The following is a 15,513-nucleotide window of genomic DNA, read 5'->3' on the forward strand; positions in this document are numbered from 1 at the left end:
GTCTTTTTATGTTCAATGTCACTATCCTCTCCAATTACTAGCGTTCACGTCGCATACCTCACCGAAATCCCTGTAGCGGGTTATAGGTTCGTTTAACATGCTTGGGGCGCGAGATCAGTTGAGTACCGTGTGGCCAGCCTCATCTCACGCGGAATATATATCAGGCATGCACCCCCTTCTATCAACAGCCGAGTATATATTTCTTTTCATTTGCGAACTGTCTACTGTCAATTTCTTCATTCATTGTTTGGCGACTCCTTCATGAAATACGATTACTAGCACAGAAATATCCTTGTGTCCTGTTCTGTCCCGTATCCTTTTTCGATCCAATCTTTTAGGCTTCAGCCTTACCTTAATTCAACATTTACAATCTAAGAGTCACAACCAACTGTTGAAAACATTTCCTCCCAATCAACCTACCAAAATGCTTCGTGGAAGATTACCACCATGTCCATATCTGCGGCCACCTTCGCCTGGGCCTCGATCTCATCGGCGAAGAGTATCGGTGAACACCTCATCAAGCCAGACCTCGTCTCCCTCTTCATCTACGCATGCTGCCAGTGTCGACAAGAAATCTATACCTCCGGAGAAATTTCAAAGTGCTTTGAAGCTGTATAGCGAGTTCCGGATGAAAGAAGGATTGGCGCAACGCTCTCCGGACCCAAACGCAACATCGCCAAGTAGCATTGTGTCATTTGGTGCTCCTGGACCTCTCACCAATGCCTCTCGGTCATCCCAATCTAAAACTGCATATTCGTTTGATGTAGCCCCTTCGGATTGGTCTTCGGTGATATCATTCGATACCAGCAGTCAGCATTCGGTCAAATCTGGAGCAAAGAATAAAGCAATCTCATATCAAGGCACGGCAGTATCACAACGGAAAAGGAAAAGGTTCGGCCCTGTGGCGAAAGCCGAAACGGCCTTAATCCGACATCTAGGGGCTTGCGAGAAATGTAGAGGTCGTAATGTCAAAGTATGTGGTAGCAGCCTCTTTTCGTTTTTGTTGATACTTTGTCTGATTCCGCCTTTTAGTGTCCCTTAGAACATCACGACATCGAAAGCCTAGACCGTGCTCTCCAATCAAGTCCTAGCAAACAAGAATTCGACTCACAGTACTACAACTCGACTTCCCCTATCAACGAGTTTCAGACTGCAAACGCCCCTTCTGGGCAGGCCACACCAGTCACTTCACAAGTACAATATGAGCTGCAGGGTATTGGTGAGAAGTTTGATGTCGCGCCCGACTTATCCCTCGATCACGATTTGATTCTTTCGCCCATAATTGATCTGGAGACTAGCCAAAGCCAAAATGAAAACAACTCATCGACATCCATAAGTCTTGAGACCCGTGTTGCAACCCACTATTCCCCCTTCCAACATGGTGGCCAATTTCCTCTTGGCGTCTGGGATTGTTCGGCCTATAAATGTTACTTTCTTGATGGCGAATGTCGGCACTCCTTCATTGATGAAGAATCTTTGCAAGCACATTTTGAGAACAGCCACTTCGAGTTTACCCGCATCGATCCTTGTCTTAGATGGATTTGCACTGAATGCTTTTTTGTAACCACCTCTCACGCTTGCGGCTGTGGTGGTACAGTGAAGCTGTTCATCTGTGGGAATTACATACCAACTGGACTATATCCACCCGAACTGCCGCCTAGAACATCCTATTCCTCTACTGTATTCAATATACCCACAATATTTCCAGACGATTCTTATACAAATACAGCTTTCGGACAAGGGCTTGGCTTTCATACTAACGAGACTCAGAACTTCGGCAGTGACACTAACAGCATCTTTTATGGTGATGGCAGTAATATGTACCCAAGTCCTAATTCCTCCACGTATGGTTCCTATAATTATGATTCCACACAGCCTAGTGGGAATCGATATAATGGATATGCATGGGCGTTGACCCTGGGAGCAAAGAAGGCCACTGAAATTCCTTTTCCCTATCGTGTGATGAGCTTAAGCCAAATCTCGAAGCATCAAAAGATGTTTATATATGTGTTAATTTCCCTGGTACTTATCTTTACTTGCTTCCAACTTTTCCCTTGGATGATGTCTACCATCTCGAAAATCGATCAGCTTCTACCCAGTATCCCAACTCTAGGATTCATAGGATTTCTGATATCTTTTGCTACAAGTTGGGCTACCAGACATGTTCATTATACTCGCAAAGCTAAACGATGCAAAATGGTAAGTGCTGGTGACTACCGAGATATTCCTTCGACTTAAAGAAGAGGTTCTAATGATTATCGTTTTTACAGCGTCGCTGTCCCCTTCATACTCTTACACCCCTAAAACCCCAACACGGCCAAAAAGTAATTCCTGTCTTGATACATGCGAATGTTTCATGAGTTGATGGGTTCCGCACCTCGATGAATATTACGCGCAACGCACAATGATCATTGGCAGTAGGACCTAGGGCACAACAATTATCACGACCAATGATTCACATCACCAACATCCTTCACAATTACGCTTCTCTCACGCCACTTGACGAAATGATATTTCCTATGTTTATGATTTAGGTTTAGCATGGGATAGAATGGGTGCATATTGTCCTCTTTCTTCCTTATCTTTGCATTGGGGTAAACGTGTCGCGCTCAAAGCACAGAGCATTCGCGTACATTTTACCTGCACTTCCCATTTCTCTTTTTCTTATTGATCAGGTTTATTGTAAATGCGGCTGCGTGATTGGTACATGGATTGGGAAAAGGGACACTTCTCTACTACCAAGGAGTATAAAACAGGACATGAAAGATATGGATGAATGAACAGATATGATTGCATGATTTTAAGCTAGCGAAATTTATACTATTTGGGATTTAATTTGATACATTTCTCTGTTCTTTGTCGCATCTTCACTTGAATTGAATTCGCCGACGAGTCAGCGGGTTTGATTTCATTTATACGATGGCTATTTCCTCATCCCTATATATCGCACAACTCGGCCGAATCGTGCATCAATCCAAGTCTTTTGGATCTACAGCTGACATTGGATGATTCAATCTATTTTTATTTTATTTTATTTTACTTTAATTTACTTGAAATGCAATGAGTCTACACTACGTAGTACTCAAAGCAATCTAGCTGTTGAAATCGATCCACTTGTGGAGTCACAACGCACTGAGTACTTGTGTAACACGTGATTACCAACATCATAACCCCTCCACGGTGGGGCGATGAGGGGTTTGATTACAAATTCAAGTGGTTTAGCTTCTTGCCTAACACAATGTTGCAGCTTGAACATGTGCTCATCATGGATAGATTGGTAATAATCTGATTGGTATGGAAGAAAATGGAATGTAAAATACAAGTGCGAACTGTTATCATCTACCCACCTTGGTATCTATAAAGGGAAGAACGACCTTCGGTAACATGTATACTTTAAACCTTCACTAACTAATCTTCTTCACTTCTCTCTTCCCTTTTACAACTCAATCTCAATTCGAAGTTACACAGTACTCACACTTACAAACGTACATCCAACCATCCATCTAAAATGGCTCTCTCACTCTACGATATCTCGATTGTCCCCTTCATCAGAAACCTCAAGACATTATCAAGTCAGTCTTGCCTATGTCTCCTCCCATTTCACTCTGTACATTGATTAACAGCATCTCCAGAGCTCCTCGCAAAAGGACAAGCACACTTTGAAGATGAATCTAAAATCATCAACGCAAGGTTGATTGATGATATGGGAGATTTGATTTTCCAGATCCAAAGAGTGTCTGACTCTGCTAAAGGATTGGCAGTCCGGGTTGCTGGTGCAGAAAATGTTTCTTTGCCGGACAATGAGAAGGATGTGAGTTTGAATTCCCTTTTTTTGTTTAGGGCAGAGATGAGAGTAATTGGGTTTGCTGGAAACCAATTGGTTCATCGAGTGATGAATATGCATCTTTGTAATCACCCATACTTGGGTAGAAGTATATCAACTGGGATCCGGCAAAAGTCAGGTTAGAAGAGCTCGTGTAGGCACATGACCTCCACTCACAGTCCGAAGCTCCATGCCTTACGCCTGCCGCATCTCAATTTCCCTATCTCGTTTATCCATCAAGTCCTCGACCATACGAGATTCCATCATTCTAACAACCTTTACAGTTCGCCGCTCTCTATACCCGCATCAACCGCACAATCGAGATTCTCGAGGCCGTTCCCTCTACCTCTACAGATGGCAAGGAAGATACGGAGGTAGTATTGAAGCTCCCAAGTGGAGACCTTAAATTCACTGCCAAGGACTATGTTCTTAACTTTGCAATTCCAAACTTCTACTTCCATGTCGTTACTGCTTACAACATTTTGAGGTATGTTTCAATACATCCATGTTCCCTGGAGAGAGAAAGATGACTAGGCGGAGAAATTTTGATAAGGAATTTTGGAAGACATGCTAACGTGGGTGTGTGTGTAGAAAGGAAGGCGTACCAGTTGGAAAGTTTGATTTCCTCGGAAAAGACGATTGAGAATACTGTAGATGATGCAGTACGGAAATGGTGCTCTATTACCATGATGGAAATTAGGAACTCATCGATAGCATAGATTCTAGCTCCGTTAACAATGAAAACATATCCATTCTGAAGACAATTCTGTACATATGCTATATACTTGTGAGCGCTTTCTCAGTCCTCTCATTTCTTACTATGTAAGTATTAAATATTGGCTCAAGCGATTAGAGACATTTTAATACTCATCTTATCATACCCGTCATATCATAATCACCATTAACCTTTCCCTTAAGGCTGAAAGCAAAACGATAAATTCACTTTCATCATGACAAAGTAGTAACTTCTAATCAACACTAGCTTACCCTCCTAGTAACTAGCTCCCTCGAAACCTCAGAAATCCTTTGCGCTCGCCATCTCATTGGTCCTCATAACTTCATGACGTCAATTTCGAGATCGTTCAGACGTGCAACAAATTGCCATTGAGAATCTAGAATAGGATTAGATCCACCCAGATTCACTTATACTAGGGTTTGGGAATACTAGTTCCTATGGCTAGTGTATAGTGAATAGACTATTTTGGTATTTTAGTTGGTATTTAGATCGAATTTCTTTGCGCGAGGATATCTATTGGTTGTGGGGATAACTTAGGTGATGTCAATTTCGAGATGGAGCAGATGTGTAATATTTGGGTTGTAATTTGTTGGTTGGGGGCGAGGGGTAGGGCTGAGATTCACTCTTGGGTGTTTGTTTGTTTGTTTGTGGGATGGGATGGGAGTGTGTGTGTGTGTGTTCTGGTTTTTTGAACTTCAGATTGAAGGGAGTTTTATTTGGAGGGGGTTTGGTGTTCGAGGAGTGGGAGAACTTTGAAAGTTGTATGAGAGGTGTAGTGTAGGAAGTGCGTAGTAGCAATAGCAGCGAGCTCGTCGGATCAGGAAATCATATAGAGTTAACAATTCTCTCCTCCATAGGGCAAGATAATGATTGCTTTAGATCTGCTGTTATTTTTGTATCCTAAATTTAGATCATACTTCAAATAAGCGCTTTCCTCTCATGAAGCTATTGGAAGGGTTCCCTTTTATTGTTGTGGTTCTTGGTATATGAGATTTAGTATTATAGCATTTCAGTAATCAAATGTGATATCTGGTGATGAGGTCAGTGAAGACCAGTGTTGACCTGTATTTGATTGTGCATCTATCTAATTCTGTGTTCCGACTAAGTGAAAGAATACAAGATCCAAAACGAGATTGATAGACTGGGAAATTCACCGAAAATAATTACTTGATATGAGGATTTCAGCCATTGATGTTCTGTGAGGGGTTCAATAATCGGATGTTAAAGTCCAACAGCGCGAGATTCTTGATACTTACGAGTAAATATAACTGGGACCTCTAGTTCGGCGGGAAGGACTTTACTCCCTTGGGATGCGCACTCCTCTTGAACTAAATATTAGACTTCTTGGGAAACTCCGATCATTGCAAACTTTAGATTCTAGTGACATATTGATCTGTGTTCAGAGGATCATAGCATCGCAGGCTTCTACGTCTAGTCTATCTGCCAATTTGATACTTCGGAGTGTGAGACTACTCATCGCCTCGAGCGTACAAATAGGAGTGAAATCTGTAGCGAGAAATTCCAAGCTAGATTTAAACACTGCAGATGAATACTGGAAATTAAAATCAGAATGGCGGTTAAGCTTGAGGAATCATTCACAAATCATGCCATAAAGCGGTAGCTTGAGCGATGAACTGCGAAAAGAATTACTCCATGAATCGTCATTTTTCGTGAGACTATGATGTCGTAGAGTCATGGCATGAACAGATGAACGCATGAATTACTCTGCCTTTCTTCAATCTTTATTTCTCGCCAAGTATACATCTTCGTCAACCAATCCAGACAGGCGACTGTATTGTATTGCCCAATTAATTTTCGGCATTAGCAGCCAAATATTCATGCCACCACCCCTCAAGTTCCTACGCATATTGCAACTACGCAAGAATATCGAGATCTCTTTCATGCGTACTTCAGAGTACTAAAGAACAAGTTCATGACAAGTCTTGACGTGCCCAAACAATCCATTTCTCGCCTTGTAGTACTACTGTACTAGTACTTAAAGCGAGAATGCACAAATATCTCTAGAAACCACAACTCCACAATTGCTCCCCCTATGAAATTCTGTACATAGAAACTTTGCGACTGGGCACAGGGCCAAGCATCGTTTCCACTTTGTTTCTCTCGACACGTCCACATTGCAACTCGTTCAAGTCCTTCAGATCTGTGCTTTTGCAAAGAAAAAAAAAAACTCTCCCGAATTGCAAAAGGTAAATGAATGCCTGCACCAAATCCAGGGCGCGGAAAAATCACTTGATTTCTTCCCGCTTCGTTCAGATCACGCAGAACACTAATCTGAACCTCATCTTTCATCATATGTTAAAGCAAGGTGTTCACGAAAGAAAACATGATTACATGACCCAAATGCAGTATCTCAAACCCATATCACTTCTACAAATCTACAGTCGCCATCCAATTGCATCTCGAATGATCACCTCTCACGTATTCCACTTCCCTCCCAAACCCCATCCCCCCCTCCAAAGAAAATGCACACCACATACTCCACTAGAAACATAAAAGAACACATTCCTCACCACCCCCCAAAAAGTGTATCCGCAATACCAGCATGCAACATACAGTATATACCCTCCCTATCATCTAACGCATATTCTCCAGCAGTTCAGTATTACTGCCCATGGTGTACGATCACTCCACCCTTTTCCAAGAGCCGAGAGGAGTTGAATATCAAGGAATACCTAGGTATGGTTTTGCGCATTGCATGAAACAAGTCTAGAATAACTCAGGAGAATGTAGCCGGGATATATAGGCACAACAATGTTCATATTGATGTTGAAAAAGAGATGCGAATGCAGGGACGCCACTACGTTCCTCTTCTTCACTCCCCCAATGTATAAGACTGAAGTCGAGTCGACTAGCAAGCTGCATTTTACGGAAGCCTCACTTCACATTCAAATTCGAAGAGAAAATTGTGTATTGTATTATTATCTTTATATTCTTCGTAAGTATTACAATCGTTCTATAATATGCACATGCTAGGTATCGTTCCAGCTTCCATTTTGGATCAAGATATTCTCATCCCAAACATCAAGTCCAGTGCCGTAGTAAGAGAAAAGCTTCAGCCAATATATGTCTTGTATAAGGAATCACAAACGCATTAGTTCATGATCACTCAACCCCACCCCAAATCCAAACAAACGCCCCAACCTTATGCCAAAGGCTTTCTTGCAACCATCAAATACATAGGGGTGAACAAATCTTCCCTAGCACCAGCGACCAAACAATCGGCAGCCAAAGCCAATGAATCAGCTGTCTTTTGTGTTCCATGTGGTGCTAACTTCAAGTACTCCAAAGCACCAACAAATTTGTGTGTCAATCCCCGACCAATCTTGGTCATACGGGCAATAGTGAAGAAATCTCCAATGGTACCCATGTGCTTGAATTCACCAGCCAAAGGGTAATACCATGGAGTAGCATCTGGTCTCTTGGCCAAATCCTCATTGAGTACGAGTTCGAAACCAGCGGCTTTGATAGCGGCGATACCTTCAGAAATCCTGACCATGTTGGAGATTCCGTCACCTTGCTCAATACCGAGACGAATCTCACGGTGATGTTCATTGTCATTATCGTATTTATCGGTCATGAGCCATTCGTAGACACCGAAAGTTCCACCTGGCTTGAGAACTTTGAAAATTTGAGAGTAAACACCTTCGAGGGATGGGGCGTGAACAGTTGCTTCAATTGCATAAACAGCATCGAAAAAGTTCTCTGGGAAAGACATTTGCTGAAAAAAAAAAACCCCCCCTATTAGTTATGATCCAGAAGAGAGAAGACGTTGCCAATGAAGATATGCAAAGTCTTTATCGGTGTATATGGTGAAAATTGTCTCATGGCTTGATCTCTCAAGCTCTGAAGTAGCAAATACTTTAAAATTGCGTAGCATCGTACAGACTCCACAAATCTCCGTGGCTTGAAAAAAAAAGAACATACCATGAAATCTCCCTTGACAAACTTCAATTGATCGGACATACCCTCCTTTGCCGCATATCGGGTCGCACGCTCAATTTGATAATCATTGTTGTTCAAACCGGTGATGTGTGCTCCAGTGAACTTGGCAATCTCTCTTGCTGGTCCACCGACACCACATCCAACATCCAAAACTTTGTCACCATCCTTGATACCAATTTTGGCTGCGAGGTAATGTTCGTGACGGGCAATGGCTTGGTAAAAAGGTTCACCGTATGCGAAACGACAGAAATGGAAAGATTGTCCCCATCCATATTCGTAGAGATCAGTTGCGAGATTGTAGTAACTATACATACATTAGCATTGAGTCTTCTCTAGATCAATGGAATAACTGACTGTCTGGTCAAAGTAGCATACTCTGCAACGCGTGCATCTCTGTCCTCTTTGGTCTCGTTCTTAGCAGCCTTGTTATCCCAATGCTTAAAGTATTCATCAACAGCAGCCTTTTGCGCTGAAGAGTCCTTCTTCATCATAGCACGGAAACCACCCTCAGCATTGGATGAATCCTTATGCATGGCTTTGTTGAAAGCAGCATCGCGGGAGTGATCCTCGTTCTCAAGTTTGGTTGGAGCCATTGTAAATATTTAATGAATTCGTAAATTAGAAGACGTATTATTTTAAAGAAAGCGGTATTCGAGTTGATCGAATTTTGAAGAATTAAATGAAGGTAAAGTAAAGTTAATTGGAATGGTTGGAAATTTGGGTTATCGAAGAAAGGGGAATTTCTGATAGATATTTATCAACACCATTGAAATTATGGCCAGGGTAATTTAGTTACCCCTAGGCGGATAGCGAATCGTATTCGTGTACTAGGCCTGAAGTGATAAATGTAAGGGGTCTCAAGCCTCTAATTGGTCATTGAGCCTCACCCATGAATGGGGAACTTTCGATAGGCGGCGGGACAGCAAATTGTGCAGATTAGACTCGAAAGGCTGGGTGCTAAAATCGTTGGCATTTTTGGATACACCGGTAGTGAAAAGAAACGGTGAATGAAGGTTCAGAATGAGGATTTCTATTCTATCATGGTAGACCGTTATTCACATGTAATAATAAGACTGGGAAATAGACTGAAAGGTATACAGCATTGAGAGAGGAGGAGAGATCATATTTGCTGGGAAGGAAAAGGGAAAGATGTCTACTGTTTTGGTTTGTAAGGCTACCTGTCAGCCTTATCACGTGTATCAATGTCCAACTGCATTAGTCAAATTCCGCATTTCGAATTTATTCGCCTCTTCTTCAGCCTTTCCTAGCTTCTATTATCAAGCCATCACAATATCAACGTCACTTTGTCGCAAAAGACACTTTTAATCACACATTATCGACACTATTTTCCTACAAACATAATAATAACACATACACTCCTGAATCATGCCACCACAGATCAAACAAGATCTCAATCGCTCCGGATGGGAAACCACCGACTTCCCCTCCGTCTGCGAAAATTGTCTTCCCGATAACCCTTTCGTACAAATGATTAAACAGGACCACGGCGAAGAATGCAAACTTTGCACGCGACCTTTCACCGTTTTCCAATGGAAAGCCGATCGTACAGCTCGTAGTAAACGCACCAATATCTGTCTCACATGCGCGCGATTGAAGAATTGTTGTCAATGCTGTATGTTGGATTTGAGTTTTGGATTGCCGATAGTGGTTAGAGATGCGGCATTGAAGATGATTGCGCCGGGACCGCAGAGTGAGGTCAACAGAGAATACTATGCGCAGAATCATGAGAAGGAAATTGAGGAGGGGAAGGGAATGGAAGAGTATGAGAAGACGGATGAGAAGGCCAGAGAACTTCTAAGGAGGTTGGCAAACAGTCAGCCTTATTTCAGAAAGGGGAGAAAGATGATTACGGATGGGGAAGGTAGTGCTAGCGATGCTGCAAATGGAAGTCAAAATGAGAAGGGAATAGCATTGGCAACCAAGGGACCGGGGCCGATCCGAACACGAGATGGACAACCGAACAGGGGTGCTGGTCGGGGTGGTAGAGGCGGGGCCAGAGGAGGGAGAGCTTTCCCTAGCGCGGCGCAATTACCACCAGGGCCTCAAGATATCTTACCACCGTCCGACAAATCAATAACTTCGCTTTTTGTTACTGGTGTTGAAGATGACTTGCCAGAATATAAGATTAGGGATTTCTTTTCGCTCTACGGGAAATTAAGATCATTGGTCTGTTCGCACATGTCACATTGCGCGTTCATCAATTATGCGACGAGAGAAGGAGCCGAAGCCGCAGCAGAAGCCTTACAAGGAAAAGCTATAATTGCAGGTTGCCCATTGAGGGTACAGTGGGGAAGACCCAGACCTATTGGTACCATGGATAAAGATGAGCGCATAGCTACTGGCAGGGAAGGACGATCCGCGTTTACGAGTTCGAGTTCGAGTTCACAGAGAAGAGCGATTGAGGGTGGTGCTTCGCAAGTTGCAGCTCCTCGGGACGATTTGGCTAGTATGTCGGCAGTTCCTGCTCCACCCGGTGCAGGCGACGTGCAATATGCCAGTTTGGCCGGTACTTAAGAGGTTTGATGAATGGAAACTGTTCTTTCGGGTGTTTGGGAGTTGGGAAGTCAAAGGGTCTGGGAAGTGGAGTGCTCTCTGTATGTCTAGAAATACATTGCATATAATGACAATTATGACCTCTATGGTCTCGACATATACCCATCTTGCTCTGTGTCAACCTGTCTGTAAAACGTCCTCGCTATGCAATTCACCCTTTTGGCCCTCTCAATTATTGCCCCGATGTCCTATATTTACATATCCACTTTTCTGCCCCCAAGTCTCAATGTCTTCACAAACCAATGTATCCTCAGATATGCTAGTCCTTACACGTCTTCCCATCAATGGTAACATTCTTTCCATTGGGCATCTTGATCGTATCATTATCTCCTCGTTCCGTATCTTCGTGGATGTTTAACTCTGTGATCTGTTAGTTTGATTTTGGTCTCACCATCATGTGAAGATTTTGACCTACTATACTTTTCATCCCCCTCTGCTTTCTGTCCCTGGACCACATTTCGCCTCAAGAATTGCGCAACATCTTCCGCATGCGCAATGGCAGCTATAGATTCTGGTGATTCGGGAGCGAGAGATCGGTTGGCGAGGAAAGTGCTACGGGCTTGTTTGCGCGCGGAGGTAAGGACCGCGATATCTTCTACTAGGGGGTTAGATACTGGTTGCTCTTGAAACCTTCGTTGTGAGATGGACAGGAAAGCACGAACCGTTGAATGCGACTCGAGTCGCACGGAGAAGATGTCTGTAAGCTGCTAACGCCATGGCTTTTGATGTTTGTAAAGCTACATAGTATATTTTGGTCAGCATACTTCTATCCTTTGACAAAATTAAACGACAGCGATATATCTTTTTGTCAGTCTCATTTTGGGCGATGATGACTACCCCAAAGACTAATTTTAAGTGGAACTGTGCCACACCTAGCTTTGTGTCGAAAAGCAGGCATCTTGCGACTTCTATCCATGGATCAGAAGATATAGACGTAAAGAGGTCAACGATACTACCCGATGCAGGCTATAGTGCAGCCTTCGAAACCGCGGAGGTTATGAGATGCTTTGGAGAGGTATACGAGCCACGTAACAAAGTTGTTAACACTAGAAGGATATTTCCAACTACATGGGTACATCCAGACTCTAAAGATTGCAGCGGAACTGCAACTTCTCCAGGGCTTTTCACTTTACCCGAGGCATGGAACAGCGATACGATAGACAGTGTGGATCAAAGGCAACGCAACCACCGGACTTCTAGGAAAGGAAACATCTCGTCTACAAAACCGAACGCCCGAGAAAAAGCTATGTTCGGGACTATATCTAGACTGTGTATGAGCCCGACAAGGACATCCAACGACATTAAAGAGCAGGCATTCAAATCTACGGCGTCCAAACGGGTTTCTCAGGCCTCCCGCACCACGGCATGACGCGAAAAAAAAGAAGGCACATGCACAACTTGCTCGAGTCCTTCATCTGAAAGTCTAAGTTTGAATTTAAGAAGCCTAGCTCCTCAAGTAGAGTGCGAATTCGTTGAAGAACACAATGAAACTAAATCGTGTCTCCCAATGGATTGTCAAACAACACTAAGCTGTTCAACAGAAGTTGAAAGCTTTGAGAAACCCAGTCTAGCTATGGTTACTAGAGAGCCGCAAGCCATACCGTCCACCGTTTGGGTAGGCCTTGATGAAGAGGTCCGCCAAAAACGCATCCGAAAACGTTTCAGTAGAAATATGAGGATGCGACTAGACAGGAAAGCTGCAGCTCAGATATTGGTATCTGAACACGCATCACAATAAGAAGACATATGTTTTCAACTGGGGATATGTCCCGACGTTTCACATTCCAAGGAACCGCCTGGCAAGTAGCGATGAAATGCCCCGTGAATAGGGTCTCAAAAACATAAACTTGAAAAGAGTGAAAATAACAAGCGAGAACGAAAAGCTGGAGGAGGAGAAGGAGAAGAGACATGAGCTAAACCACGCACCTTAAAAACTTTGGCAGAAGTTCGTTAAATGGAGCCTAGGGCTACAAACGAGAGCGAGGAGATAACTGAGGTTGATCAAATACTAGCGGGAGACTCAAAAGATTGGCCTCAACAAGAATTATCTTCTATGAAATGGGAGACTAAATTCGAATACTGTGAGGGAGATAAAAGACTGGGATCTCTGTTAAGAATCGCAAGGAAATTGTTGCAGCGTGATCTCAATACAGTGCAGGAATTCCGTTCAAGCACATTATTGAAGATCTCTTGGTGAAAGACTTTGGTCTGCTTAGCTAAGCATTCTTTTAGTCCACCATCAGGCCTCTTGAAATAGCATTGAATATTCGACGCAGAGGATGTTATTCAAACAGTCTACATGGTTTACTATACAATCAATCAAGTCAGTTTTTCCAATTCTTTTTGATCTAAGATCTGAGAGTAGCATGTAGTTTGACATCGAAGTTGCTGGTTGAGCGCCCTTGGCCGTAGCCAATAATGCACATCAAATTTGTAAACTTCTATTCGCACTTCTAGAGCATTGAAACAAGTCCCAAAAATATGACACACATTGGAAAACAAGCTGGGTAAGTATGAAATTTTTAGACAATAGCATCAAAATTTCATGGGAATGATTTGAGATCGAATTCTGGGTTCTACTTGGATGTTGAATGTGGAGAGCATACATGATTGGAGTCGCAAGCAAGTGTTATCTACAGGCGGCTGCGCGGCATAAAATAAGGGCGGTGAATTTAGCGAACAATTTTTTCGATCCTAGCATTCTAGCCTTTTCTTTCTCCCCTCCAACTTGTAAGTAAAGCATTCAATAATTAAAAATGGCGTCCCATACTCAAGTCGCTTTACCTCTCCCAGTCCTCCCAGAAGGATGGTCCGCCGAGAAGGATTTCAACGCCGTTGGTAGCGTTTCTGCTGCGACTCAACGAAGCCTTGAGCCTGTTGGTCCTCATTTTCTCGCTCACGCCCGCAGAGCTCGTCACAAGCGTACCTTTTCCGAGGATGATCGTCTCGAAGCCCAGAACAACGTCAAGAAAGTCGAAGATGATGATCTTGGTGAGATCAGCGAAGCTGAGGACCCAATGATGTTGTCCAGAGATGCTAAGGACTGGAAGGTAAATTCAAATATCTGCCCACCCCACTATACTTTTGCTAATACTCGATTAATAGAACCAAGATCACTATGCTGTTCTCGGTCTCAGCAAATACAGATACAAGGCTACAGAAGATCAAATCAAGAAAGCACACAGAAAGAAGGTCTTGAAGCATCACCCTGATAAGAGAGCCGCCACCGGTGCCACCGAAGATGATAACTTCTTCAAGTGCATTCAAAAGGCCACCGATCTCCTCCTCGATCCCGTCAAGCGTCGCCAATTCGATTCCGTCGACGAAGCCGCCGATGTTGCACCACCATCCAAGAAAGACCAAAAGGACCAGAAACTCTTCTACAAGAAGTGGAACTCATGTTTCAAGGCCGAGGGTCGTTTCTCCAAGGTTCAGCCAGTCCCCAAGTTTGGTGATATCAACAGCTCCAAGGAGGAGGTCGAGAATTTCTACAACTTCTTCTACAACTTCGATTCATGGAGATCGTTCGAATACCAAGATGAGGATGTTCCAGATGACAACGAAAATCGTGATCAAAAAAGACACATGGAGCGTAAGAACAACAACGCACGTAAGAAGAAGAAGACCGAGGATTCTGCTCGTCTAAGAAAGTTGTTGGATGATGCTTCCGCTGCTGATGAGCGTATCAAGCGTTTCAGACAAGAAGCAAGCAAGGAGAAGAACAAGAAGAGATTCGAGAGAGAGGAAGCCGAGGCCAAGGCTAAGGCTGAGAAGGAAGCTCAAAAATTGGCTGCCGAGAAGGAAGCCAAGGAAGCTGAGGAGAAGGCTAAGGCCGACAAGGAGCAAGGAAAGAAGGCCAAGGAAGCCGCTAAGGCAGCTGTCAAGAAGAACAGACGTATCTTAAAGGGAAGTGTCAAGGATGCCAACTACTTTGTCGGAAGTGGAGATGCACCTGCATCTGCTATTGACGGTGTTTTGAACGATGTTGAGTTGGTTCAAGGCAAGATCGATCCTGATGAGTGCGCTGCTTTGGCTGGCAAGCTCAACGGTTTGAAGATCGCTGATGAAATCAAGAATGTCTGGAGCGAGGAGGTCAAGAGATTGGTTGGTGCTGGTAAGCTCAAGGAGGGTGATGCCAAGAACCTTGCTTAGAGTTTAGAATCTTGTACTTGTACACGATGGGGCGTAGTGGGGAAAAACAATTAGATATAGAATGAAACTTCATGACCTTTCTAGCGATTCTCGACTTTTTTTGGTGTGCTTGCATGTGCTCCTACGTATTATATATTTTACAATTCCGTATTCAGGGGCGAATCTACCGAGCTAGCTATATTCCATAATCTTGACATCATCGTAGTCCCGGCTCACACCAAAATTTTGAATGAAATCCCTGAGAATCATTCCATTTCCTCTCCAT

The 15,513-nt window shown here is 43.4% G+C and overlaps 6 protein-coding genes across 6 annotated transcripts; 4 read left to right on the plus strand and 2 right to left on the minus strand.

The window, feature by feature from the left end:
• Positions 1-424: 424 nt before the first annotated feature.
• EAF01_003566 (uncharacterized protein) lies at positions 425-2,360 on the plus strand (the record flags this gene model as incomplete). Its single annotated transcript, XM_038911820.1, has 3 exons — positions 425-973; positions 1,033-2,199; positions 2,271-2,360. 3 exons carry the CDS (start codon positions 425-427, stop codon positions 2,358-2,360), a joined length of 1,806 nt encoding a protein of 601 aa, XP_038773055.1.
• Positions 2,361-3,508: 1,148 nt separating this feature from the next.
• Positions 3,509-4,466, plus strand: EAF01_003567 (uncharacterized protein; the record flags this gene model as incomplete). The annotated part of the gene is made up of 4 exons (XM_038911821.1): positions 3,509-3,572; positions 3,633-3,811; positions 4,108-4,310; positions 4,415-4,466. 4 exons carry the CDS (start codon positions 3,509-3,511, stop codon positions 4,464-4,466), a joined length of 498 nt encoding a protein of 165 aa, XP_038773056.1.
• A 3,004-nt stretch (positions 4,467-7,470) lies between these two features.
• On the minus strand, positions 7,471-9,316 carry EAF01_003568 (uncharacterized protein). The gene is made up of 3 exons (XM_038911822.1): positions 8,877-9,316; positions 8,505-8,826; positions 7,471-8,298 (listed from the first exon to the last, which is right to left on the minus strand). Exons 1-3 carry the CDS (start codon positions 9,113-9,115, stop codon positions 7,723-7,725), a joined length of 1,137 nt encoding a protein of 378 aa, XP_038773057.1. The 5' UTR covers positions 9,116-9,316; the 3' UTR covers positions 7,471-7,722.
• Positions 9,317-9,908: 592 nt separating this feature from the next.
• Positions 9,909-11,057, plus strand: EAF01_003569 (uncharacterized protein; the record flags this gene model as incomplete). The annotated part of the gene is made up of 1 exon (XM_038911823.1): positions 9,909-11,057. One exon carries the CDS (start codon positions 9,909-9,911, stop codon positions 11,055-11,057), a length of 1,149 nt encoding a protein of 382 aa, XP_038773058.1.
• Positions 11,058-11,355: 298 nt separating this feature from the next.
• EAF01_003570 (uncharacterized protein) lies at positions 11,356-11,813 on the minus strand (the record flags this gene model as incomplete). The annotated part of the gene is made up of 3 exons (XM_038911824.1): positions 11,356-11,456; positions 11,512-11,691; positions 11,759-11,813. 3 exons carry the CDS (start codon positions 11,811-11,813, stop codon positions 11,356-11,358), a joined length of 336 nt encoding a protein of 111 aa, XP_038773059.1.
• Positions 11,814-13,822: 2,009 nt separating this feature from the next.
• Positions 13,823-15,449, plus strand: EAF01_003571 (uncharacterized protein). The gene is made up of 2 exons (XM_038911825.1): positions 13,823-14,146; positions 14,202-15,449. Exons 1-2 carry the CDS (start codon positions 13,853-13,855, stop codon positions 15,246-15,248), a joined length of 1,341 nt encoding a protein of 446 aa, XP_038773060.1. The 5' UTR covers positions 13,823-13,852; the 3' UTR covers positions 15,249-15,449.
• The last annotated feature ends 64 nt before the right edge of the window (positions 15,450-15,513 follow it).

The sequence above is a fragment of the Botrytis porri genome (assembly GCF_014898465.1).
Source record: "Botrytis porri strain MUCL 3234 chromosome Unknown BPOR_004, whole genome shotgun sequence".
In the NCBI taxonomy this organism is placed as follows: Eukaryota; Fungi; Ascomycota; class Leotiomycetes; order Helotiales; family Sclerotiniaceae; genus Botrytis; species Botrytis porri.

Bases quoted from the DNA above. Each gene is read 5' to 3' on its own strand.
- EAF01_003568 (XM_038911822.1), bottom strand. From the start codon at position 9,115: ATGGCTCCAACCAAACTTGAGAACGAGGATCACTCCCGCGATGCTGCT. The intron at 8,827-8,876 runs GTCAGTTATTCC...ATGTATGTATAG, and splicing joins TATGCTACTTTGACCAGACA to TTACTACAATCTCGCAACTG. The intron at 8,299-8,504 runs GTATGTTCTTTT...TTTTTTTTTCAG, and splicing joins TTGTCAAGGGAGATTTCATG to CAAATGTCTTTCCCAGAGAA.
- EAF01_003571 (XM_038911825.1), top strand. From the start codon at position 13,853: ATGGCGTCCCATACTCAAGTCGCTTTACCTCTCCCAGTCCTCCCAGAA. The intron at 14,147-14,201 runs GTAAATTCAAAT...CTCGATTAATAG, and splicing joins GAGATGCTAAGGACTGGAAG to AACCAAGATCACTATGCTGT.